Source organism: Lissotriton vulgaris, chromosome 11 (genome assembly GCF_964263255.1).
Source record: "Lissotriton vulgaris chromosome 11, aLisVul1.2, whole genome shotgun sequence".
NCBI classification, from domain to species: Eukaryota; Metazoa; Chordata; class Amphibia; order Caudata; family Salamandridae; genus Lissotriton; species Lissotriton vulgaris.
The window spans coordinates 359,217,758-359,244,877 of record NC_141699.1 but is presented as its reverse complement, the minus strand read 5'-3'; the positions used below and the strand labels follow the sequence as shown (position 1 = coordinate 359,244,877).

Genomic DNA, 27,120 nt, shown 5'->3' with positions numbered 1-27,120 from the left:
GTTTAGTTTGTTTGACTCCAGTCTTGACTTTGCTCTTCAACAGAACCTGGAACTCCGAGATCTGCTGCCTTATAGTTTTGCCATTCACCATGCTGGCATGACTAGAGTGGACCGAACACTTGTAGAAGATCTTTTTGCTGATAAGCATATTCAGGTAAGCAGTGGGACTTGAACGCTGCTGGCATTTGTAGAATTCTTACACTGCTCAGGTTTAAACATTTTTTTTTTACAATACACACAATGCACAGTACTCTTGCACCTGGAGTCATCAAAGGCTTATATACACAACTATGTAGTGCTGTGTTCATATGCTGCTTTCATGCTATTAAAGTCACTGCACTCACAGATGCATTCCATGCGCACTAGGTCTCGTGGAGCAGATTTTCATCTTTGTTTGACTTTTATTCAGGTCCTGGTCTCTACGGCAACACTGGCTTGGGGTGTGAACCTACCAGCTCACACTGTCATTATTAAAGGGACACAGGTATACAGCCCAGAAAAAGGCCGCTGGACTGAGCTTGGAGCACTGGATATTCTACAGGTAAAGCATGCTCAGTCTGCCAGCTATCAAATTCAATGTGTGCCCCTACATCTGTTCTGTGTCTGTTTCTTCATATAATTTCATGTGTTTTGTTATACACAGATGTTGGGGCGTGCCGGGCGACCGCAGTATGACACTAAAGGAGAGGGTATTCTGATCACGTCACATGGAGAGCTGCAATATTATCTCTCACTGCTGAATCAGCAGCTACCCATTGAGAGTCAGGTGATCTCACGCTTGCCAGATATGCTGAATGCCGAGGTGGTATTGGGAAATGTCCAGAATGCAAAGGTAAGTAATAAATTAAGAGGATCGGGAGGAGGGCACTTGGGTGAGTGATTGAGCTTCTGATCTTAAACTCTTAGCATTGCTTTTAACACCCGTTTACCCTATTTCTGCTTAGGATGCTGTGAACTGGCTGGGCTACACCTATCTGTACATCCGGATGCTGCGCTCACCCACGCTGTACGGTATTTCCCATGATGATCTAAAGGAAGACCCCCTGCTTGACCAGCGACGGCTCGATCTTGTCCACACAGCTGCACTCATGTTGGACAAAAACAACCTGATCAAATATGAGAAGAAGACTGGAAACTTTCAGGTATGCAGGCACTGGGTGGGACCCACTACTACTTTTGATGGGATGAGGGACCTTAAAAGTAAAATGAAATTAGGGAGGTTGGTCCTCAGAGTGGAATTTGGTACAAACTTGAGCTTTGGAACATCTGCATTCAACTTTGCTTCTTCCTAAAGTAACATGTTATGAACATATCCTACCATTAGGCATCTTCTCTGTTAGTGGGAGGAAACTGACAAATTAACAAACAAGCATTTGCAATTCAATAGGTCTCGCATTAGGAAAGTTTGAGCTATTGGTATTGTAAATGACACATTTTGTATTTGTGTTGGTTTTGAAAATAGCTAAATTAATAGCTTTGTCGTTTACAATGCCAATAGTTTTAACTTTCGCAAATGTGACACCTATAGCATTTGTAATGCAATATGTGTTGTATTTACGTGACTTAGATGTATTGATATTACAAATAACAATGGCTTTTATTTTTTTAAAATAATTAATACTTAAATGAAAGTTATTGTAATTTATAATGGCAATAGCTTACACTTTTGTAAATAACTTTTGTGGAGATTATGTTCAGTGTATTTTATTATGACGAAAATCCAAGAACAGAAGTGAAATATTAACCTCTTTTTTGTGACATTTGTAAGAAAGCTTGAAACATTGAGAGAACATATTTGAACTAGTTGTTGAATGGTTGCACAGATTGATGCTGTGGTGACGCTGAGTGATGCGGGCTGTACTTAAGACATAAGAACTGAAGACCTCTTAAGCAATACAGATACTGAAACATTTTCCCCCCTTCATAACATAGGCAAGATTTTCTTACACATAAAATTCGAAACCCGTTAAATCATTTAATAAGTCATTAGTATTCAGTAGACCAGAATACAGTCAGTTATTGAGCCCCCCACTACTCCGTCGCACCACTAGACATGCTACTAAATTTTGATAGCTGAACTCTATAATTTACTCAGGCATACCCCTGCATAATGATACCTTCACCTTCATGAAGCCAGCTGTCTAACTTTCATAAACAGAGCCATATACAAGCTACCGAAACTGGTAAACAAAGAAGTTAAGGTATTGGTTCGTAACTACCTGATGCCATGTAACATTATAACTTCGAGTTCCACCAAACAGAACACCTTCCGGTCACAATCATGTTTCTGCCCATATTTCAGTCCTTCTACCTGCTAGAACCACAAGCATTGCACCGCCCAACTACCAGACATCTGTGGCACCCCTCTTCTCAGAGTTCAAAATAGCATTATTAGTACATTTAATTTTACTCAAAAGAAGTGATTACTAGCCCCTTCTTTTCGGAATCTGTACAGTATGTATTTGCTGCATTAGCTAGAGAAAAAATTGCGTTATATATGGGTCTTCTTCACCAACCATTGTCAAACAGTCAGCACAATTTCTCTGCTCCTCAACTGTTATTGCTCTAATCTATGTTAACCACCTTACGATCATTGATTTGTGGTTGCGATCTTAAACGTTTCTAAAGAAAATGTTATTAAGGCTCAATAAATTAGAAAAATCACTCATATTTTAAGGGGGGGCGTTACCAGTATATCATACTGGGAATTTTGTATCACCTTGAGACAAAATACAGTAACGTACTGCTGGCAAATGTGACAAACTCGACTGAAAATAAAGGAGTGCATACCTCATCTATTACAAAATACATTAAAGTTTGAAGTTGCGCATTGAAATGTCACAAATATAGTGAATTTTTACTTTTGTTAAGTATGTGCATTTGTTTGAAACATACCAACACATAAAGCTTTGGAATTAAGGAATGTAGCTTCGCGTAGGCTCGAGTCATTTGAAGCCCATATTGCATTCTAAGTGCATTTAAATTGCACACCGTCGTGTAACCAGGAACAAAGAACGCTGTGCCAGGAACTGGAGAAAAATAACAATTATACTAGCAATAAAGTGTTTAAGAACAAAAAGTGATTGTGGTTTCCGGGCATAGTGCACAATGAACAACAGAACGGAGAAAGAACTCGTAGGGAGCAATGTGATAACGCGAAGATAATATCATACGAATTCCACTCCATACTGTCTGTGTGGGGGAAGAATTATAAGAACTCAAGAAAAAAAAGCAATGAAACAAAATTAGAAATGCCGATCATACTGACCTGAAGAACTGAGGTGACCTCGCAGAAGTCGGGCAGCTTTGTTTGGGACGTGGGCGGGGCCTTCAAAAGAAACAGGAAGGAACCGCCGGGAGAACGTATGGAACCCTGCAGGATCAATGCTGAAGTCCCTGGCCCCATCAGAGGGACCGAGCGAAGACTGCATGGCACCAGAGTCAACACGAGGCTCCCGAGTGGTGAGGAGAGCCCCGCGGTGTGCCAAGAGACTGGCAAGGACCGAGCCGGTAAGTGAGAGCTTGCAGGCTGTTTGAAGACAAGTTGCTTGCACTGGCTGGGGGGGGGGGGGGGGGGGGGGGGGGGGGGGGGGATGTACACCTGTGTGTGCGTGTGTGTGTGGGTGTGTGTGCGTGCGTGTGTGTGCGTGTGTGTGCGCGCGTGTGTGTGTGCGTGCGTGTGTGTGTGTTAGTTAAAATAATGCTATTGTAGGAGGCTGACTTGCCTCGGAAGCGGGACAGGAGATGTGCATGGCGCGTGGCTGTACGTGTGCGTGCACCTGCTGAAATCGCTGAAAGGTTGTGCCCATACCCTGTCCCACTTCCAGAGCAAGTTACTAACAATAGAGGCTTCGCTGGACAGCAGCGCTTCGCGCTGCTTACACCAGCTCAACCTAAAAACAAATTTAGCCTTTATTACCTACGTTAGTGTACTTTATTCATGTCTCTTATCATAACTCTCTCTACGTCCCAGTTTAAATGTCTACCTACCTGGGTGCCCATATCAACCTGTACATGTGGCAGTGTTAGCCTCACCAGTGGGCTTGTTGCCCTCAATGGCTGTGAAACCATGCCCCATTTCTGGTACCTCTGCCCAGCTTACTGTGCAGCGAGAGGTACTGTTGTTACAGGCCAGAAGTTAGGTGTCTGTCGATCGTCTTGATTCTGCTAGATTCTTATTCCCGGAAAATAGGAATTAAGTTCAAAGTTCAGAATGTGATCATTCAGTGTTCCTGTGTCGCAACAAGACCAAGTGAAAGTTCATCTGGTAACCCAATGAAGCAATAGGCTTAATATCCTTTTACTGTTTTTGCCTTGTTCTTGCCTACTGTAGGAAATTGGGTGTTCGAGGCATATGAGCTGCAGATCACACACTATGCATAGATTGCCATCTGGTGTTGGGCCCGGATGTTTGCAGTTTGTTATTGTCTTGGTAAAGTCTTTGGAAGGCACAAGGTTGGGTGACTCCTCCTTTGGACAATAGTACGCATGGGCATCGACTCCATCTTCAGATAGTTTTTTTCCGCCGACTCCATCTTCAGATAGTTTTTTTCCGCCATCGGGCTCGGATGTGTTCCACGCGTTCCAGTTCGGTATTAACGATGCGTAATCCTTACCCCGTTCTTCGGTATTGTCTTGATTGCGTTTCGATTTTGATGCGCATCTCTTTTTTTTTTTTTTTGGTGCAAGACGTTTATTTAGTACCGTTAAGTATACACAGCATACTGCCACAACCCGGAGGCCGGCTGCCATAGCACATTTCAGTACTCACAAATAAGCATCAGTAAAAAGACAATATTGTGTTGCGGAGCTGTATACATAGAAACTGGCATCAGTAACAGCACAGGTACAGGAAGCATATAAATGCGTCTTACTTTTGTCGTTTTTTGGTTAAAAAAGAGAACAATGAAAACAAACAAAACAACATCGTCCTAAGCGTGCGCACCACAAACAAGCAGATTTCGGAGGGGGAGGGGGGGGGGGGAACAGCATCCCGCAGCAACCAGGTGGACCATGGGTGGGTAAGGCATACAGGTGAGTGAAGCAACAAGGACAGTTCAGAGACATGGCAAGGGGGGTAAAGTGCATAGTGCAGTCACAAGGCATACAAAGTTGCAGGTAGGTCCAAAGCGGTTCAGCACCCCTTCTTCATTACACCTAGAACAACATTACAGATCACAATTCATCGTCACTCGGTGCTTCCGTTATCAGGTAGCATTGCAGCGGGGCCCAGATATCAGTCGGCCTGGATGAGAGTGGCAGTAACTCCGCATACGTGTGCAGTTGTTCCTGACAATACACCAGGTCCCGTATCCATTCCTTAAATTTGGGCGCCCTGCCTCTGCCCCATCTACAGGCCACCCTCCGCTTGGCTAGCAACAAGGCTAACGCGACATACTTGCGGTGAGCCGCCTGCAGGGGTACGACCCAACCCAATAGTGCCATCTCAGGAGTTGGCGGCACCGTAGCATTGATCATTGTAGAGAGGGCCTGAAATACTAGATCCCAATACTGACGTACAGTGGCACATTCCCAGGCAAGATGTAGAAAGTCAGCTCCAGGGGCTCCACACCGATCGCAATTATCAGTGTCTCGCAGCCCAAATCTGTGTAATCGAGCCGGGGTATAATACAATCGGTGCACAAATTTGTAGTGAATAATTCTATACCTGCTGCTGGATGAGATACGTTCTGTCTGTAGTAAGCTAAATTCCCATTGTTGATCGGTGAGTGGGGCAGGCAGCTCTTGATCCCACTTCGCTTTGGCAGGAAGTGTGGTGAAGTCAGTGTGTGTTCTAACTGATCTGTACAACGTGGACACAAGCTTATATGGATTCGCAAGTTGCATTATGTGTTGCAGGGGTATGAGGATCGGTGGCTCGCGCGGAAATTCAGGTGTAAGGGCTTGCAGCCCATGTCGCAGGCGCATGTAGTAAAACACCTCTAGTGAGGTAGGGTGTATGGCACCAAACAAATGATCCCTCGTGCGGAACTCGCCATCATGATATAGATCCCCCCACGTTCGGACATGGATTTTAGACAGTAAACGCTGGAAGCCAGTTTCCTGCAGCAGCTGCAATTGTGGGTGATAAGCCAGGGGCATACATGGAGCGTAGAGGAACTGCAGCCCCAGGGAGGCACAAATGTGTAACCAGGCCGTGATAGTGCTAGATAAAGTGTTCGGGGTCTTATCCCTCCCCTCAACAACGGCATACAGAGCTCCCTCGATAGGCGTGGGGTGCGCCAGCCAGTGTTCCGCAGCCAGTTGTGGCATGTATCTCGGTTGTCTCACCCAGAAGTAAGCATAGTGCGCCTGGGCTGCCCTGAAGTAAAGCTCAAAATCAGGTACACCGAACCCTCCCCGCACATAGGGCCGTGTCAGAATCTCCCATTGGAGCCTAGCCTGCTTTCCACCCCACACCAATTTGAGCATTTCAGACCTCAGTCTCTTAAAGAAGTATGTACCAGGATGGAAGGGTATGTTGAGAAACAGGTAAAGCAGCTGCGGAAGTACAACCATTTTAATCAAAGAAGCCCTGCCCGCCATCGACAGGGGAAGTGACACCCACCTCGTGACCTGGTCTTCAATCCTACTAACGGCAGTGCCATAGTTCGCTCTCATAAGCGCTTCCCGGTCCCTCTCAATGTGAACCCCAAGGTACTTAAAATCACCTTCAGTCCAAGTGAGCGGATATTCCAATGGGAAGGCCTGTGTGGCCGCCGTGAGGGGGAATATGCACGATTTGGTCCAATTTATCTGCACTCCCGAGAGAGTCCCGAATCTAATGAATTCCCTAAGTATGGGGTGTAGGTTGTCCCGAGGGTGCCGGACATACAGCGTGATATCGTCCGCGTACATGGATATGAGTATTTGTCGCTGGAAGCAACGCAGCGCGCTATCCTTATAATGTTGCCGCAGTTTGGCAGCAAGGGGTTCCATGGCGATTGCAAAGAGCAGGGGGGATAGGGGGCACCCCTGCCTCGTCCCCCTAGAGATCTCAAAGTCAGGGGAAAGCTGCCCATTAATAAGGACTTTGGCCGTGGGCCGCGTGTAGAGAAGTTTTATCCAGGAAACGAAGATGGCCGGGAATCCCATGCGGTTTAGTACCCCAAAGACGTAATCCCACTCCAGGGAATCAAATGCCTTGGTGGCATCCAAAAAGATGGCCGCCATGGGCAGGTCCTCATGCACAGAGTCGTACACAGAAAAAAAGGTGCGTAGATTGTGGGATGTAGCCCTCCCTGGAACAAAGCCCGCCTGATCCGGGAGGATCAGGTTAGGCAGCAGTAAGCTAATTCGGGTGGCAATGAGCTTTGCGAGAATTTTCACATCACACGTCAATAAAGAGAGGGGTCTATATGAGTCGCAGTGCGATGCAGATTTCCCGGGCTTGAGTAAAGAGATGATAAGCGCAGTTCTCATTGATGCGGGGAGATGCCCCACCTCCAGAGCGTCCTCATAGACCTCCCGCAGTACCGGGGCCATGAATTCAATGTATGTTTTGTAGAATTCAATAGGGATGCCATCTAGGCCTGTGGCCTTGCCTGATTGCATACTCATAATCGCCTCTTTTACCTCGTCCAGCTCAAACGGGGCACTCAAAAACGCCCGTTGAGCGTCACTCAGCCAACCAAGCGCGACATCCGCGAGGTAGTCGTCCAAAGGTGGGCCCCCCAGTCCCTTAGAGGTGTACAGCTTATTGTAATGGCCCACGAACTCGTTAAGGATTTGCGTGGAGTCGCGGAGCAGCAGCCCCTCGGCTGTTTCCAGCTCTAGTATAGTAGTAGGTGCCCTCGCAAGCCGGACCGTAGCCGCCAACACCTTCCCAGGCCTATCTCCTTCTCCATATTTCCGCGCCACCCAGTATTTATGTCTAAATTTCGCCTCACGTGCAGCTTCCTCGGAATATTCAGTAACCAAATCTCGAATCTCTGCCAGAGTGTCGCTAGTGGGGCGCGCTCGGAGGGTCTCTTCCGCCCGGCTCAGTTTTACTTCTAGCGCCTTTAAACGGTTCAGGATAGCTTTAAGCACCCCCGAGCCCTTCGCAATGCAGAAACCCCTTAGTGTGACTTTGAAGGCATCCCAGACCGTCTCCACTGCATCCACAGACCCCTTATTTCTCGCAAAAAAATCTAAGCATTCCTCGCGCAGCGTCTCTCTAAATTCCTCATCTAACAGCATTGCGGCCTGCATGCGCCACGCGGTAACAGGAGGGCCTAGCTCAGCTCCGCGCATGGCGACCAGAACCGGGGCATGGTCCGAATAAGTCCGAGGGAGGTGTCGTGCATATGTGACAGTGGCATACATGTGTGTGGTCAGAAAAAAATAATCAAGCCTGGCCCAGGACCTAGCCTGCGCCGTGAAATGCGTTCACTCCCCCCTCGGCCCGCAGTGTGCTCGCCAAGCATCCACTAGGTGATTCTCCTCCAAGATGGCGCGCAGCACCTCCCGCCCTTTTGTGTAGTGGTGTGGGGCCGGGTGTGAGCGGTCCAGGGTCGGGTTCACAGTAACATTGAAGTCCCCCCCCCCATATTATGTGTTGCGACCCCGCTTCCAGTATAGCAGCCCAGAGTGTCTCAAAGTACTGCGGGTCGTCCACATTGGGGCCATAACAACACGCAAGGGTGACCGTCACACGGCCCAATCTGCCCCATAGCAGGCAATATCTCCCTTGTACATCTGATTTCATGCCAGCCATGTGGAAGGGCGTTGACTTTTTAACCAGGATTGCAGTACCACGGGCATAGGAGGAATACGAGGAGAACACAGTACTCTAGGCCCATCTACTACCAAAGGCTGGCAACTTGTGGGGTGCAAAGTGTGTCTCCTGCAGAAACGCTATGTGAACATTATGTCTGTCTAAATATCCCAGAACGTGGCGTCTCTTCCGATGATCCCCCAAGCCCCGCACATTCCAAGTAAGAACATTCAGACAAGTGTCCCCCATCCCAACATCTTTTCATATAACAGAACAATCCAACTGCACCAACAGTCCTTACAGTTAGAATCACCAGCGGCCCACAGTAACCCCGGCCACCACAAATAGCAGTCCCTGAACAACCCCCCCCCCCCCCCCCCCCCCCCCCTAGCAAAGACAGTAGACCGGCCCACCCCAGGACGGGTGGAAGGTCGATGAGGTAAAGGTGCACACGCTCGACTACAAAACGAAAACTTAAACCCAGTGCAAACCCAGGCATCCAACACTAGAAATCGTAACCGTTGCCATTCAGCAAACAGGCCTCCGTACATTGCCAACCATGAGGCATCCCAGTTGTCCCCTCTCGAGCAGCGACACATAGAGAGAGGAGCCGGCAACCACAGAGTTATTACTCGGGGCCACAGGCCCAATTCGAGGACAGTGAAAAACATGGACCAGATCAGCACGAACTGACCCCTTAAAGAACTTCCCCCCTCCCCCACCCACTGAAGCGCCCCCAACTCGCCAGTACCCTGTGCCCACCCCCCTCCCCGATCAAACCCGCAACAACCCAACAGTAAAAGTGCATTGAGCAAGTCCAGTGGGGTACACCCATTCGGGGTTCTAGAGGTGCACCGTCGTCCACCCCCGCCTCTCCTCACCGCAGTTGCCGCCATTCTTACCGTCCTTGTCCGGGCGAGTGAGTCAGCATGGGGGGGGTGGGGGCCTGGCATGCTACAGGGCCTGCAGCACCACCCAGTCCTACACTCCTGGGGGCCATCTCAGGAGCAGTAATCCAAAGAGAAAAACATATATCAACGAGTCATCAATAACGAAAGCGACGAACCCAGTTCATTCCGCACCAGAATCGTGTCCGCCATCCGCCTGTGCAGCTCTTTTGTCCCCTTTCGGCAGGGTCTTGATGTACTCCTCGACCTGTTGCGGGTTCAAGAAAAAGTGTTGCGTGCCCTGGTGGGTCACGCGGAGCTTGGCAGGATAAAGCAATGCATAGTCAATGTTCAGTCCTCTCAGTTTTCGTTTCACGGCTAGAAACTTCCTTCGCTGTTCCTGAACAAGCGGAGTAAAGTCCGGATAAATGGAGAAGGACACTCCCTCATAATTTAGGTTTTGATTCGCCCTCGCTGCTTTCAATGCCGCATCCCGATCACGGTAGTTCAGCAGGCGTGCTATGATGGGCCTCGGCGGAGTGCCTGGTTGAGGTTGAGGTCCAAGGGAACGATGGGCCCGCTCCACTATAAACTGTTTGGAGAGAGCCTCCTCTCCCACCGTGGCCATGAGCAAACGTTCTACATACAACTCCAAACGTCCCGTGTTTGTGGATTCCGGAATTCCCGTAATCCGGACGTTGTTCCGCCTGCCCCTCGCCTCCAATTCTTCGTTCTTGGCGGCGATCACCCGCAAAATGTTGTCCATGCGGGATAGTCGCGTGGCTTGCGATGTTGTGGCATCCTCCGTTTCGGATATGCGGCGTTCGGCCTCCGTTAGCCGTTCGTCGTGTACATCTATTCGTTGGACGATGCCGTCCATCCGGGCGGAGAGCCGGTCCACCTTGTCCACCACCGTGGCGAAACCTTGCCGCATCTCCTGAAGCAATGTTGCTATCTCCGGGACCAGGGGGGTCACCTCTGCCGCCGGGCTCCTCGGCGGCGCACTGTCCCCCGTCTGCTTCGTCCCCTTTTTTTGCGTCGCTGGTTCAAATTGCAGCTTGGGCTGCCGGGTATCTGGTTTCCCCATGCCAGGCAAGCAACAAGCGCACCTCCGTGTTCAGCCGCTCTATGAGGAAGCGCACGCGTGGGCAACCACGGCGGTGGATCGGTTCCGACGTCTAGTGTCCAATATAGGCCGGTTCCATGCAGTTGTACAACAGAATGTCTTCGGTGCAGAAAGCAAGCTGCCGAGGCAGGGTCCCACTGCTAGTTTGATGGGCCAGGCCCGCTAGGCGGAGGTGCGCGAGGCGTAGTGCGGCCTACACGCCACGTGTCAGTCCTGGGCGTTGCGTGCGGCACCACGCCGCCTACAGCGAGGTCGTAGCTCTCGGTCTCTTCCGCTCCAGACTGATCTCGATCTAGCTCCGTCCCCGAAGGTCGTAGGATCTCCAAACTCAGACAGAGTGTGCAATAGATATATCTCAATCCCCCAGACCGTTTTCGGGCGGGTGGGCGCAGTTTTAAAGGATAAAAGGAAGGATAAGAATGCCAGGCAGCCGGAGCCACACTAGAGTGCGGCCATTCAGCTCGTGCGCCCTCTAGCGCCCCCTTTGATGCGCATCTCTGCAAACTTCTACTCCGGTTCCGGTTGTCGAAGCAGGCCTTCAGGCCTACCTGCACCATCAGGCCTTCGTGGCTCATGGAAAGGACTCCATTCAAAAAATTTCCTCAGTGTGGATCCAAATTTCCACACGCCGATCTGCATGAGGTGTGTAACCTCTGCCTTTCACCTGAACACGATGCCAAAGACAGTCCGGCTTGGGCCTCTTTCCGCTCCAAGAAAACCATCAGAGATAGTTTAGCTCGAAGAAGCATGGCTCGATCATCAATATCCATACCGGATGACAACTTCGAGAAGGGCGTTGATGTACCAGAACAGGAGCGGATGGAAGAAGAAGACTCTGAGGCCGAAGAATCCGACGTTGAAGACATCACCCTGGGGCAAAGGGTCGTAAGTACTGACGTTGACCGCTCCCCCCACCCACCCACCCACCCATTCAAAGGCTTTGGTAACATCTTCACCTTTGGGCCCAGGTGCACACCATGACAAAACTTCACACACCCTGCCTTCAGGCTCGGCAAAGAAGACCACAGTCAAGCCTTCAGGCCACTCAGGATCGAGTAAGCCTACCCTAGGTGCCAAAACTCCATCCTCTGCACTGGCCAAGGACTACCGAAAGTGAAACTGAAAGACAATTGTCTTCGTCCGCGCCGAAACCTGGTCAGACACTGGCGCATTCGGCACCGAAACCAAAAGAGACTCAACCTTCGGATCCGAAAAAATCCTCAGAACCAAGGAAAACCACTGGTTCCGAAAATCACTACTGAACCTTCGGATCCCCAAAAACCATTGTAACTAAAAAAAACAACCCATTCTGAAAACACCCGGCACCTCAGATCCGGAAAAATTATCGGAGCCATCTAAATCATCGGTTCCAAAGACTCCAACCAAACCTTCGGAACACACAAAATCAAACCAAAGGAGCCTAAAACAACTCCGAAGACTGTGCCGCACAAGCATTCGGACCCCAAAAAATCGGCGCCGAAACACCATGGTTCACAGGAACAGCTTTTTCAGCCTGATCCTACACAAACTAGACCTAGAAACAGGTCGTCTCAGGATTAGTCCTTCCAATAAAAGGAAAATTGACAAACCTGTACCATCTACACTTCCACTAAAGAAGTGAGACATTGCCACTTCTCCTTTAAGGATCCCTTCTCCACCTCCTCCTCCACCATACATTTCTCCTGTTCCATCTCCAATACCACCGTAATCTCCTCCACCTCCAGATGTGGATGATACCATTGGTGACGAAGGAGATAATGAACCTCTAAAGGAGCCTATTCCTTACATCCCAACTGATCCATGGGAAAATTATGGCACACCAGACGTTCCTGATGTACCACAAGAGGACGCCTATCCATCTAGACTATCCCCGCAAAAGGACACTATAGGTTTCACGCATCTAATACACAGGGCTGCACATTACCACAGGGTAAACTTTCTTCTGTAGTAGGAGATCTCTGTGTATAGTCCTAATCTAGTGAATAGTCCCGCCCATGTGCGTGGACCCCAGAGCAATCAAAAATAATCTCTTAAGTTGTCAAAAAATTGCTGAACTGCAAAGATACTTAAGAGAGAATTTAAAGACAGATAATGCAGCCTATATCCACAGGCTACACTGTCCAGTACTTCAACTAGAAATTCCACCAAAAAAAACACACAAACAGCACAGCTTGCCCAGTTTCCTCCACAGAGAAACTTGCCTCTACCAGCAAAAGCCTCTGGAATGATAGAGAGGAAGATATGGACAGACAAGCCCCATAGGCTGCCATTATGTGGCTCAAACAGGATACTGTGCCTTTAAGAAAACTTTACAGAACACTCTCAGTATCCCAGAATAAACAGCAAGTCACTTTTACTTTGAATTCTTTTTTCCTGCTCCTGCAAGCAGGACCCTGGAGCATTGAGCTCTTGCTTTCAAGGGTTTATTTCGTGATTTTTCACTTTTTCTTGTGTGTAGTGCTTGTTGTTAAGTACTAAGCCCTTTTTCTTCTCTGTATTTTCCGGACAGTGTAGCCTGTGGATATAGGCTGCATTATCTGTCTTTAAATTCTCTCTTAAGTGTCTTTGCAGTTCTGCAATTTTTTGACAACTTAAGAGATTATTTTTGATTGCTCCGGGGTCCACGCACATGGGCGGGACAATTCACTAGATTATGACTATAAATGAGATACCCCTACTACAGAACTGGAGTTACGGGACCGAAACTACTTACTCACCGACACTTTTGCAACATCACAAAGGTCCTCCTCTATTATACCAATGTTAAATGGGGTAATTAAACATGCTCCCGAAGTCTTGAAAAACCTGGTTAAAGCTAGAGTAATCAACCCTAAAATAGAGAAAAAGTACAAAGTGGCCCCAACTGACCCTACATACATTAAGGGACAGCTTCCATTAGATTCCTTAGTTGTTTCAAACTCTAGAAAAAGGGCCAATTCTCAAACATCAGGGGATGCTCCACCACCGAACGAGGAATCAAAACTCTTGGACGCATCTGCTAAAAGAACAGCGTCACAAGCAGCCAACATATGGAGTATTGCCAACACACAGGCTTTACTAGCCAGATATGATAGGACGCACCATGACGAGCTAGAGACCCTACTACAACACCTTCCAGATCAATATAAAACAAAAGCCCATGATCTTATACAGGAAAAACTAATACCTCCATTCAGTGTTGTTGGACCCGGCCTCATGGCGTGGTCCCACTCCTCCCGCATGGCGGGTCCCGGACTACCTCGACCCCTGTTCCCTGGCCGAGAGCAGCACCATCCACCCTCCACGAGAGCCGCCCCTCCGGGCAGCCCCAGCTCTCCCCGTTGGAACTCGACAACCTCTCCTCAACACCCTCGGCTGGTCCGAGCCCTATCCCGGACCACCATCTCAGGCCCAGACTCCATCTTGGGCCCTCCACGACCAGGCCTCGTGGCCTCGGCCCGACCCCAGCCGCAGACCCAGCGAAGCCCCGACATCGAGGCACCAGGATCCGACCAGTGAGTAAAGAGACCACTTGCCTGATCAATGGGGGAAAGAGTTCGATGGTCCTCCAACCATCCCCGACGCCTGGTTTCGATCGCCCCCAGCCTCCCTGGCTGGCTCCACCCCCCTGCTGGATGTCTGGACCCGCACATCCCGGCCCCTCCGACCTCCAAGTGCCTGGGTCCGGACATCAAAGGACGCCAGACCTATAACTGGGGCAGCTCCGGAACAGGTAGGCAGTTGTATCCTGGAGTCGAGAGACACCGAGACGTACTCATCCGTGTGGAACCCGTAACCACCTTGGAACCCTGCTGGCGCTGCCGCGGCTCATCTTCGCCGAACTATCCATGGAGCCCTGCTGGCGCTGCCGCGGCCCATCTTCGTGAAACCATCTCTGGAGCCCTGCTGGCGCTGCCGCGGCCCATCTTCGTGAAATCTCTGGAGCCCTGCTGGCGCTGCCGCGGCCCATCTTCGTGAAATCTCTGGAGCCCTGCTGGCGCTGCCGCGGCCCATCTTCGTGAAATCATCTCTGGAGCCCTGCTGGCGCTGCCGCGGCCCATCTTCGTGAAACCATCTCTGGAGCCCTACTGGCGCTGCCGCAGCCCATACCGAAGAACCCCCCAGCTCGAGGATTGTGAGCTGAGCGCAGGGTATCCCTGTACCAGGCTGGTACCAAGACTGTCCCGCTACCCCCTTCCCTCAGAGACTAAGTTTAAGAGGATCCCTGGATCCAGCTATCCCTGTATCGTTACGATAACCTGCCTAAAAGTACTGATAAAGACGTTAAGAACCTATCTTTGTGTAGTGTCCATCTGTAGGGGGTGTGATTGCTCGTCTGTACGATCCTAGGGGAGGAACCTCGCCAGGAGGCGTCTCACCCTTGCTCGGCCAGCCCTAAGATCCCCTTTCCAACATTGGTGGCAGGCGGTGCGATCCGAGCCGACGCAGATCGTACAGAGAGTAACTCGCCCCACTACGAACAGAAGCACACGGCAACCATGACGACTAAAGAAACCGGACCAACCGCAGAGTTCCAGATGGAACGACTAGAAGATTATAGCCACAAAGATTTGAAGCAATTCTGCAAAGACTTGGGTATCGCTACCACAGGACTAAGCACCAAAGACTATCTCAAGCAGGCTCTGCAGACCTGAGTGGAGACAGGAGCGTCGCCACCCCAAAACGAAGGCATCGCAGTCACCGATCTGCACCCCGAGAACACCGCAACCCCAGCGGAGGGGAGAAACACGGGCCTCTCCCACGAGGATGCCCGAGAACGAGAAAGGAGCCGGCTCCACGAATTAGACCTGGCTAGACTCCGCTTAGATGGGGAACTGCAACTGGCTGAAAAGAAGATAGCCATTGAGCAACTACGGCTACAGGGAGACCTGGAAGAGAAAAGAAGACAGACGGAGTTGGAGGAGAAGAAGCTCGCGTACGAGCATGAGCGCGGTTTAAAAGAACTGGAGATTAAGGTGAAAAACGGGGACACTGGCGTCTCCGGGAGCCGGAGCCGCCCTCCCTCTACCGACACCAAGGTCCACATCCCCAAAGATGTCGTCCGAGAGTACTATAAAAACGACGACATCCAGCAATGGTTTAAAGCCTACGAGGTAGCCATGACCTCACACCGAGTACCAAAAAAAGACTGAGGTGCCGGGTTGTGGGGGAGGTTCGTCAATGAGGGGAGAGACGCCTTGCTACAGTTCCCTGACGCCGAGATGACCTCCTACGAACACATGAAAGCCGCCCTCCTCACTCGCTATGGGCTCACCCCCGAGATGTACCGGCAGCGATTCCGAGACTGCAAGAGGATCCCCGGTACCACCTGGGTGGAATATGTGAACTTCTATAGTAGAGCCTTAGAGGGGTGGATCAAGGGCAGCCAAGTCACCACCTACGAACAGTTGTTCAACCTCATTGTATGGGAACACCTCTCCAACAATTGTTTCATCGAACTCCGCAAGCATCTCCTCGACAGTAAACTGACGGAGCCACGTAAACTCGCCATCGAAGCTGATCGATAGGAGAGCACCCGGGTCCACTGGAACTGGATGGGAGACCAAGGCCGAGCTCACCAGCGATCCCACCATCAGCGAGGCGGAGGCGGAGGGGGAGGAGGCCAGGGCCGGGCCAGGGACACCGCCACGGTGCCCCCCACCAACACTTCCCCTCCCCTGGCCGGAAGAGGAGCCCCCCTGCACGGCCGGGGCCCCGCTCAAACGTTATCTGCCACAAATGCCAGCGACCCGGTCATTACGCCAATGACCCCAACTGTCCCAGAAACCAACCATCCAACCCCACGGGTCCGCAAAACCGCCAGATCGCCGCCGCCTCCCTGGGGGAGGAGCAGGGCGAATAAGAAGCAGAAGACTATGAACAAAACCAGACCGAGTGGGAGCCCGCAGCCATGTCCCTGGTTTGTCTGGGCGAAAGAGACATGGTCCCCCGGGCCCCGATCCCGGCCAACACCCAGAAGTACAGCCAGTGGGTCACCATTAATGGACAACGGGCCGAAGCCCTCCGCGACACAGGAGCCAGCGTGACCGTCGTCCGTTGCCACCTGGCGACCCCGGATCAAATGTTGCCCAATGTACTGTGCCCAGTACGGTCCGCGGATAATTCCGAGAGCCTGTGCCAGATGGCCCGCGTCCCCTTTGAGTGGGAAGGGGTGTCAGGCATGCTGAGAGTGACTGTCTGAGACAATGCCCCCGTAGACTACCTCCTCGGGAACGACCTCGAGAGCTCCCCCTGGGCTGACTTCGAGCGGAGGGAGCACCTGGGGATGCTTGGCCTCCCTGAATGGGTCTGTGCGACAACCCGATCCATGGCCGCCCGAGCCATCACCTCCACCGAAGAACCAGAGTGGCCCGAGCCTCCACCGCCCGTCGTCGCCGAAGACACCAACCCTGAACCCGGTCCACCGGGGCCCAACTGTGAAGAAGTTGCCCCGCTCAGCAACCTCCCGGAACTGGCCCAGTGGCACCAAGAAGGTGGCCCCACTGGAGAACAGTTCCGTCAAGAACAAAAAACGTGTCCCTCCCTCGAGGGGCTCCGACAGCAAGCCACAGCCCAGAGCACAGGGGATGCCTCGGGGGCCCACTGGGTCTATTGGGACAATGAGCTCCTCTTCAGCGAGCAGAAGATTGCCGAGCTGGGGGTCAGCCGGGTGCTGGTAGTCCCCCTCCGATTCAGAGCCTTCCTCCTGAACCTGGCACATGATGTGCCCCTCGCGGGCACCTGGGGCAGGACAAAACTTACAGCCACCTGGTGACCCACTTCTACTGGCCCAAGATGAGGAACGATGTGATCAACCACTGCCGAACTTGCCCCACCTGCCAAGCCAGCGGGAAGAGCGGCGGAAAACTAAAAGTCCCCCTGCAACCTTTTCCAGTCGTCAACACTCCCTTCGAGCGGGTGGGAATCGACATCGTGGGGCCCCTGGAGCCCCGGACATCACAAGGTCACCGGTTCATCCTCGTCCTGGTGGACCATGCCACCCGCTATCCCGAAGCCATACCTCTCCGGACCGTGACAGCTCCCGTGGTGGGCCGGGCCCTAATGGGGATCTTCTCCCGGGTGGGCTTCCCCCGAGAAGTAGTCAGTGATCGGGGCACGAACTTCATCTCCCGATACATGAAGTCCCTATGGCAGCAATGCGGGGTCACGTACAAATTTACGACCCCCTAGGGAACGGACTGGTGGAACGCTTCAATCGCACCCTCAAGGGGATGATCTTGGACCTAGAGGGGCCCTTACGACGCCAATGGGACGTTTTGCTGCCCTGCCTCCTCTTCGCCTATCGGGAGGTCCCCCAGAAGTCCCTGGGATTCAGCCCCTTCGAACTTTTGTACGGGCACCCTGTCCGGGGTCCCCTAAGCTTGGTCAAGGAAGGATGGGAGGTGACCGCCCAAGATGCTCCCCCCGATGTGTACCAGTACCTCCTGACCCTCCGGAACCAGACTCGGCGGTTCCGGGAACTTGCCAAGGCCAACCTCGAAGCCAGTCAAGAAGACATGAAATGTTGGTATGATCAAAACGCCTCGTCCATTGAGTTCGAGCCGGGACAACAGGTCTGGGTCATGTCCCCGGTTGAACCTTGTGCCCTCCAGGACAAATGGACCGGGCCCTTCAAGGTGGTGGAGCGCAAGAGCCCCGTCACCTACCTGGTGGACATGGAGTCTCCCAGGAACCCTCTCCGGGTCCTCCACGCCAACCGACTCAAGCCTCACTTTGTCCGCTCAGAACTTAGCCTCCTGATGGCTACAGACAGTGGGGCTGAAGAGGACTCCGAGCCCCTACCAGACCTCCTGAATGCCCTCAAAAAAGACGGCTCCGTGGAACGAGTCAACCTCTCTTCCACCCTGACCCCAGAACAACGCCGAGATTGCCAAGAACTATTGAGACAATTTGCGGATCTGTTCTCTCTCACCCCCGGGGTCACCCCATGGTGCCTCCATGATGTCGACACCGGGGATAGCCCGCCTGTGTGGCACCGGGCCTTCCGAGTTCCCGATCGAGTGCGAGCCTACATCCAGTCAGAAGTGTCGAAAATGCTGGCTCTGGGGGTGGTCGAGCCCTCAGACAGTCCATGGGCCTGTCCTGTTGTCCTGGTCCCCAAGGCCGCCGCCCCTGGCGTCGCCCCCGAACTCAGGTTTTGTGTGGACTACCGGGGTCTGAACGCTGTCACCCGAACAGACGCTCACCCCATCCCCCGGGCTGATGAACTGATCGACCGCTTGGGGGCGGCCCGGTACCTGAGCACCTTCGACCTAACCGCCGGCTACTGGCAGATCGGACTCACTCCGGGCGCCCAGGAGCGATCCGCTTTCTCCACCCCCGATGGCCACTACCACTTCAGGGTAATGCCCTTTGCAATGAAAAACGCCCGCCACGTTCCAGAGGCTGGTGAATAAGGTGCTGGCGGGGCTCGGAGTTCAGCGCCACCTACCTGGACGATATCGCGGTGTAAAGCCTCCGCTGGGCTGAACACCTCCAACACCTCCGGGAGGTCGTGGCCGCCCTCCGACGGGCCGGACTAACAAGAAAAGCCAGCAAGTGCCAGATCGGCCAAAGTTCCGTGACCTACCTGGGGCACCAAGTGGGAAGTGGCCAAGTGGCCCTCCTACAACCCAAGATCGACGCCATCATGGCCTGGGAGCCCCCGATCACCCAGACAGAGGTCCGAGCCTTCCTGGGGCTCACTGGGTATTACCGGCGCTTCATAAAAGACTATGGCAGTATTGTGGGTCCCCTCACGGAACTCACTTCCAAAAGACAACCACCGAAGGTACACTGGACACCAGAGTGTCAGACCGCCTTTTTCACCCTCAAGACAGCGATGTGCACCGCCCCCGTGCTCCAAGCCCCCGATTACAGCCGGGAATTCATAGTGCAAACAGATGCCTCCGATCACGGCGTCGAGGCAGTTCTCTCACAAATCAACACTGAGGGAATTGATCAGCCGGTGGCCTTCATTAGCCGACGCCTGCTGGCCCGAGAATAGCGCTGGAGCACCTTTGAGCGGGAGGCCTTTGCCGTGTTGTGGGCCCTCAAGAAACTCCGGCCCTATTTCTTCGGCACCCACTTCCGGGTACAGACTGACCACCGACCTCTGCGGTGGCTGATGAAGATGCAAGGGGAGAGTCCGAAGCAGTTGCGTTGGTCCATCTCCCTGCAAGGGATGGACTTCACTGTGGAGCATCGCAGACGGCCTGTCCCTCTTCTTCCGCCTCGGCGAGGAGAATACCCAAGAAGATGGGTGACTCTCCCTGCCTTCAGCTGGGGGGGACGTGTGTTGGACCCGGCCTCATGGCGTGGTCCCACTCCTCCCGCATGGTGGGTCCCGGACTACCTCGACCCCTGTTCCCCGGCCGAGAGCAGCACCATCCACCCTCCACGAGTTTGATGGTCCTCCAACCGTCCCCCGACGCCTGGTTTCGATCGCCCCCAGCCTCCCTGGGCGCTGGCTCCACCCCCCTGCTGGGTGTCTGGACCCGCACATCCCAGCCCCTCCGACCTCCAAGTGCGAGGGTCCGGACATCAAAGGACGCCAGACCTATAACTGGGGCAGCTCCGGAGCAGGTAGGCAGTTGTATCCTGGAGTCGAGAGACACCGAGACGAACTCATCCGCGTGGAACCTGTAACCACCTTGGAGCCCTGCTGGCTCTGCCGCGGCTCATCTTCGCCGAACTATCCTTGGAGCCCTGCTGGCGCTGCCGCGGCCCATCTTCGTGAAACCATCTCTGGAGCCCTGCTGGCACTGCCGCGGCCCATCTTCGTGAAATCATCTCTGGAGCCCTGCTGACGCTGCCGCGGCCCATACCGAAGAACCCCCCAGCTCGAGGATTGTGAGCTGAGCGCAGGGTATCCCTGTACCAGGCTGGTACCAAGACTGTCCCGCTACCCCCTTCCCTCAGAGACTAAGTTTGAGAGGATCCCTGGATCCAGCTATCCCTGTATCATTACGATAACCTGCCTAAAAGTACTGATAAAAACCTATCTTTGTGTAGTGTCCATCTGTAGGAGGGGTGATTGCTAGTCTGTACGATCCTAGGGGAGGAACCTCGCCAGGAGGCCTCTCACCCTTGCTCGGCCAGCCCTAAGATCCCCTTTCCAACAAGTGTGCTCTAGATGCTGCTGATACAACCTCCAGAGCCATAAATATCAGTGTCCTTTTGCGCAGGCATGCCTGGCTAAGAATATCAGGGCAAGAGGTTCAAAGTACTATACTGAACCAACCCTTTGCCCAACAACATTTATTTGGACCAACGGGGATTCACCTTTAGAAAAGATGAAGAAAGACACTGACCCCACCAAATCAATGGGAGCAGTTCAATCACAGGCTCCCAGAAGTTCCTTTCCACGCTCCTCTTCTAGGGCCGCCTCTAGAGGCTTCAACACAGATAATGCCTCCACTTCATATAAAAGTCCCACACAAACCTCCTCTGCCAGAGGCTATTACAGGGGGGGCTACAGGGGGAATAACCGCAAAGTTAGAGGCAAAACTACCAACACTCGTACTGCCACCACCTCAAAACAATGACTTCCCATCTCTCCCCCCGGACCATTCAACACCAGTCGGGGGATGATTAGCCCAGTTCCTACCTGTCTGGTACAACATAACCACAGACAGGTGGGTAAGACAGATTATCCAATCTGGTTATTGCCTGGAGCTCACTGCCACTCCCCCCAATATACCACCCAGACAGCGTCCAATGTCAACAGAACATTTAACACTTCTAAAACAAGAGGTGCTTTCCCTACTGCACAAATATGCATTAGAGCCAGTTCCCCTTCACCATCAAAACACAGGAGTTTACTCCCTATACTTTCAAATTCCAAAGAAGGATGGAACCCTGAGGCCCATCTTAGACCTCAGACCATTAAACCTATGCATACAACAATCAGACCACTTCCCCTGGTCACTCTTCAACAAATCCTTCCACTACTCAAACAAGGCGACTTCCTTGCCACTTTAGATCTTAAGGACGCATACTTCCACATTCCCATTCACCCTGCTCACAGGAAATATCTTCAGTTTGTAGTGGAGGGGCAGAACTATGAATTCAAAGTTCTCCCATTCGGAGTTACCACAGCACCCAGAGTATTCACAAAATGTAAGCCCATTTAAGAAGACAAAAAATTAATGTCTTTCCATACTTGTACAACTGGCTCATAAAAGCCAAGTCACATATTTAATCTGTAAATCACACAAACGCCACAATCCAACTACTTCACAACTTAGGATTTACAATAAATCTCCCTAAGTCTCACCTCCAACCTTCCCGCATCCAACAATATCTAGGTGCCACAATAGACAATCTTAAAAGTCCAGCCAGCCAGGATAGCAAGCATGCAAGTCCTTATAACAAAGTTTCAACCACAGCACTCTCTGCCAGCTCGAGTGTTTATGCAACTAATAGGGATGATGGCCTCTTGCATATTCATAGTACCTCACACAAGACTCCAGACGCGCCCCTTACAGGAATGCTTAGCACATCAGTGGAATCAAGCTCAAGGTCAGTTAACAGATCTGGTGTTGGCAGACGGCCTCACACATTGCTCTCTGCAGTGGTAGAACACCCAAAACCTTTCCAAAGGGCGACCTTTCCTAGAGCCGGTTCCACAAATCGTGTTAACAGCATTACTCACCGGCTGGGGAGCTCATCACACTACATAGTGCAGGTGGGCACCACAGCAAAAGCTGCCTCACATCAATCATCTGGCCCTATTAGCAATATTTCTGGCATTAAAAGCATTTCAGAAACCTGTATCAAACAAAGCTGTTTTAGTCCAGACGGACAATAAAGAAGGGTGGCCGCTGGACTTGGGCCCAGTTCCCACATCAAAGCCTCATGTTAAAAATCTAGGGGTTAAGATTGACCAAAAATTGACCCTCAAGGAACATACCAATCACATTGCAGGACTATGCTTTTACACCATCGGCCTCCTAAGACGAGTATTTCCATATCTTCCTGACACTTACAGGAAGACACTCGTGCAGGCTCTGGTTACTAGCCGCCTAGACTACTGCAACGGCCTGCTGATGCTAGCAAACGCAGATGCAGTAGGTCGTTTGCTGGTGGTCCAGAATACGGCGGCTAGGCTGGTCATGGGTGCGCCGGCTAGGACTCCTTCTAAGCCTTTGTTGGTGGAGCTACATTTGCTCCCGATAAGGCAGCGCATCAGTTTCAAAATATGCTGCACGGTCCACAAATGCTTATATGGGGACAGTCCTAAATATCTTTCCCAATCTATTGAACTGTACCAACCCAGCCGTTTGCTTCGTTCAAGCAACCAAGCACTCCTGAAACCCCCTGCTACAAAAAGAGCTAGGCAGGGAGACCGAGCATTTTCATCGGTTGGTCCTGCCCTATGGAATAAACTTCCCACAGAAATGAGGATGAACATCAATCATCTGGCCTTCAGAAAGGCCCTGAAAACACTCCTCTTTCAGGAAGCATTTCAGTCCCTTTAATGCACCTTGAAGACTACGACAATTTTCTGGCTATCAAAGCGCGGAGATACCCTTATGGGATTGATTCCAGCGCGATACAAGAAATTAAAATAAATAAATAAATGTATTATCTACAAAAACAGGGGGGGATGCACTCAGAAGCTCTCTCGTCTAGCACAGAGCATATGGAGATGGGCAATTCCTCAAAACATATTCCTCTTAGCCCAACATCTTCCAGGAATACAGAATCACATGGTAGATCTGTTGAGTCATCAGACTACAAATCCACAAGTGGGAACTTAATCCATAAGTCCTTCAACCGTTTTTCCAAATGTGGGGGCATCCAGACATAGATCTCTTTGCCACACATGTAAACACAAAATGCCCAAGCTTTGCCACCAGATACCACACCCATTGTCCAAAGGCAATGCGTTATGGATGAACTGGTCAGGCAGATTTGCGTACGCTTCTCCGCCTCTCCCATTCATTCTACTAGTTGTACGCAAGCTGCAACAACAGTCACTAACACTGATCTTAGTTGCTCCAACATGGGCCAGACAACCCTGGTACACAACCTTGCTTGAACTATCAGTAGTCCCCCATCAAAAACTATATCTCTCCCCACAACTGTTAACACAGAACCATGGAGAGATCAGACACCCAGATCCAGCACAGCTCAACCTAGCGATCTGGCTCCTGAAATCTTAGAATTTGGATACCTTAATCTTCCACCTGAATGTACGAGTGCCATCAAAGAAGCTAGATGCCCCATCACTAGAGCCTCCTACGCAGCCAAGTGGCAAAGATTTGTAATATATTGTAGCAATAGCACAATCAATCATCTAGATGCGTCTATCCCAAACATCATATGTTACCTACAACATCTTCAAAAATTTAATCTAGCTTATTCATCATATAGATTACATCTTGCTGCCATAGCAACCTACCTGCAATACAGACAAGATCTGTCATTGTTCAGAATACCTGCCATTAAAGCTTTTATGGAAGGCCTCAAAATAATAATTCCTCCCAGGGGAACCACCCTCTCCAGTGTGGAATTTAAGCAACGTCCGCCATTTGAACCTCTACATAAATGTGAGCTACAATTTCTTACATGTAAAGTTGCTTTCCTTGTGGCTATCACATCTCTCAAAAGAGTCGGTGAGCTACAGGCACTAACTATTCAAGAACCATTTTTACAACTCATCATAACAAAGTGGTTCTTAGAACAAATCCCAAATTCCTTCCAAAGGTTATTTCTCCCTTCCATCTCAACCAATCTGTTGAGTTGCCAGTCTTCTTCTCGTAACCACAAACCGTAGCAGAAAGAGCTCTTCATACTTAAGACGTAAAAACAGCACTTCTTTACTACATTGATAGAACCAAACCTTTTTGCAAAACAAAACCGCTTTTTTTGTTTCCTTTTCACCACCACATAAAGGCAATCCCATATCAAAGTCTGGAATCGCAAGGTGGATTGTTAAATGTATACAGATTTGCTATCAGAAAGCAAAGCGTACACTTTCTATTCCTCCTAAAGCTCATTCTACTCGCAAAATAGGGGCTTCCATGGCATTTCTAGGAAACATTCCCTTAGATGATATCTGTAAAGCAGCTACATGGTCTACACCGCGCATATTCACAAAACACTATTGTGTAGATGTGCAAGCAAAATAACAAGCTAGTGTGGGCCAAGCTGTACTCAACACTATTTCAAACTACTGCAACAGATACTGGTTGTCGCCGCTAAATGGAAAGTACTGCTATGCAATCTATGCATAGTGTGCGATCTGCAGCTCATATGCCACAAATGGAAAATGCTACTTACCAGTATGCATCTGTTCTTGGCATGTAGGGCTGCAGATTCACACACGCCCACCCACCTCCCCTGCTACCTTATCTGTTCCGGTATTATCTTATTTAGATACAACATACATGGACATCTCTTTCTGTTCTCACAAAACTCCATCATTTCCCTTCTTGGCGAAAAAACAATCTGAAGATGGAGTCGATGCCCATGCTCCAAAGGAGGAGTCAGCCAACCTGTGACTTCCAAAGACTCTTCCAAGACAATAACAAACTGCAAACATCCGGGCCCAATTCCAGATGGTGATCTATGCATAGTGTGTGAATCTGCAGCTCTACATGCCAAGAACAGATGTATACTGGTAAGTAGCATTTTCCTTCTGTTATAGTACCCCCTACTTTTTCCCTGACTGATGCAACGTTGACTGAATGTGCACTGAGTTCCAGTGTTTGTATTCTTCCTAAAACTGTACCTTTGTGTTCCCAGTTGGCACACATATGAGCCCCTTGTAAAAGGTACCAGTGGTACCAAGGGCCTTGTGATGCGGCTAAAATAAGAGTGGACATGGCTCTAATCCCTGTGTGCCATGTCTACAAAACACTGCCTGTGGCATAGGTAAGTCACCCCTCTAGCAGGCCTTACAGCCCAAAGGCAGTAAGGCCTTGGGGCTGTAAGGCAACCACAGTTGAGGGCATAGCTCAGGGCTCTCAAAATCATAAAAATGTTACTAGACCTTCAGGAAGACGATTGAGGAGGGGAAGAGCGTGGACACTAATCACTCTGCCGGCCGGGAAAAGGAGGGGATCTGCGGCAGGACGCTCAGCGGTGAGCAGCGTCCTGTCGACCTGGCAACCAGGCCCATATAGCTGACTGTACCTGGGATGTTTGCCGGTCGCGGACTCGGCCGCAACCGTACAAAATCAACAAGCAAAGACAAATCCAATGATAAAGCTCCCAAACTTGCTAAAGAGCTGGAGAGTGCTGAAGGGCAAGTAGCTGGAAAAGCAACAAGCAAAGGTAGGGTGCCCCTTGAGGCACTACAAAAAGAAAATACTGATGTTCAAATAAATAGCATGATTTTTGGGGGGGGGGATACAAGTAAATGCCCCTCTGCAAAGAGAACAGGGTAGTCTGAATTCCCAAGAGCCAAATACCTCGAATATCGCCCACACACCTGGAAAGATTACAGAGACCCCAGAGGGAGATACATTTTATTCTCTTGCGGATGAGTCTGAACTCGCCAATACCAGTAAAATTGAGGGTACAGACGCGGCAGTCACAGGAGAGGATAGTGGCAGTCCTCCTGTAAGACTTGATACACAGAGGCGCGTACCAAACCGTACAAAAAGAACAAGCAATAGGGGCAACGGCAAGGGCTCAGACTCTGATCACAGCCAGACAAGTCAGTTAAAGTAGGATTATTCCACCACTCACTTTGGATTGGAGACTAATGAGACAGAGGAGAATGGAGTACAACTTGATGCCTCAAAACTGTTTGCAGAACCCAAAACTAATACAGAATCCCCCCATCCATGGGATTAATTTACTCAACACTTTAGCAGATGCAAGCAGAAGCTCGTCAAGAACACAAGAGGGCTCATATGGCGACAAAGAAACTCCATGGGGCCATCCGCAAAGTTAACACAACTTGCTCAGAAATTACCGAACGTACTACAGTACGAGAGGAACAAATTTTGGCTATTGAGGCTGGGGCGGAGGATACGGGACAGCAAACCGCGGTAAATGAAGCCAAAATGACAGCCGTACTATGGAAAATGGAAGATTTTGAAAATCGACAACAGCGGAACAATTTGAGGCTACTGGGCATCGAAGAAAAAGCAGAAGGGGAATGATATACGTGGATTTGTTCTTCGACTATTTAAGGGGGCATTTCCAGAACTAGCACACTGGAATTGGGAAGCAGAGCTGCAGAGGATACACCAATCCCCTCTGATGATGAAAAAGAGAGCGGGCAGAATAAAAAACGCAGGGCTATCTTCATATTTTTTGGAAATTTTCCTTTGTGCCAGGCAATTATTGAAAAAGCCAGATTCGATACCAGGCGATCGGCTGAAGGGCACTCCTTCTTTGTAAGACTGGATTTTTGTAATACTACGGTAGAAAGAGATTGAGGCTCCATCAATCAATCACCCCTTTCCAGA

At 50.7% G+C, this 27,120-nt stretch overlaps 1 protein-coding gene across 1 annotated transcript in view; it reads left to right on the top strand.

The window, feature by feature from the left end:
* Nucleotides 1–27,120, top strand: part of SNRNP200 (small nuclear ribonucleoprotein U5 subunit 200) — a 442,987-nt gene that overhangs the window by 93,148 nt on the left and 322,719 nt on the right. The window contains exons 18-21 of the mRNA XM_086943332.1: nucleotides 44–154; nucleotides 410–541; nucleotides 644–832; nucleotides 945–1,142. Coding sequence (XP_086799458.1) covers nucleotides 44–154; nucleotides 410–541; nucleotides 644–832; nucleotides 945–1,142 — 630 coding nt within the window. The remainder of the gene's footprint in view (nucleotides 1–43; nucleotides 155–409; nucleotides 542–643; nucleotides 833–944; nucleotides 1,143–27,120) is intronic.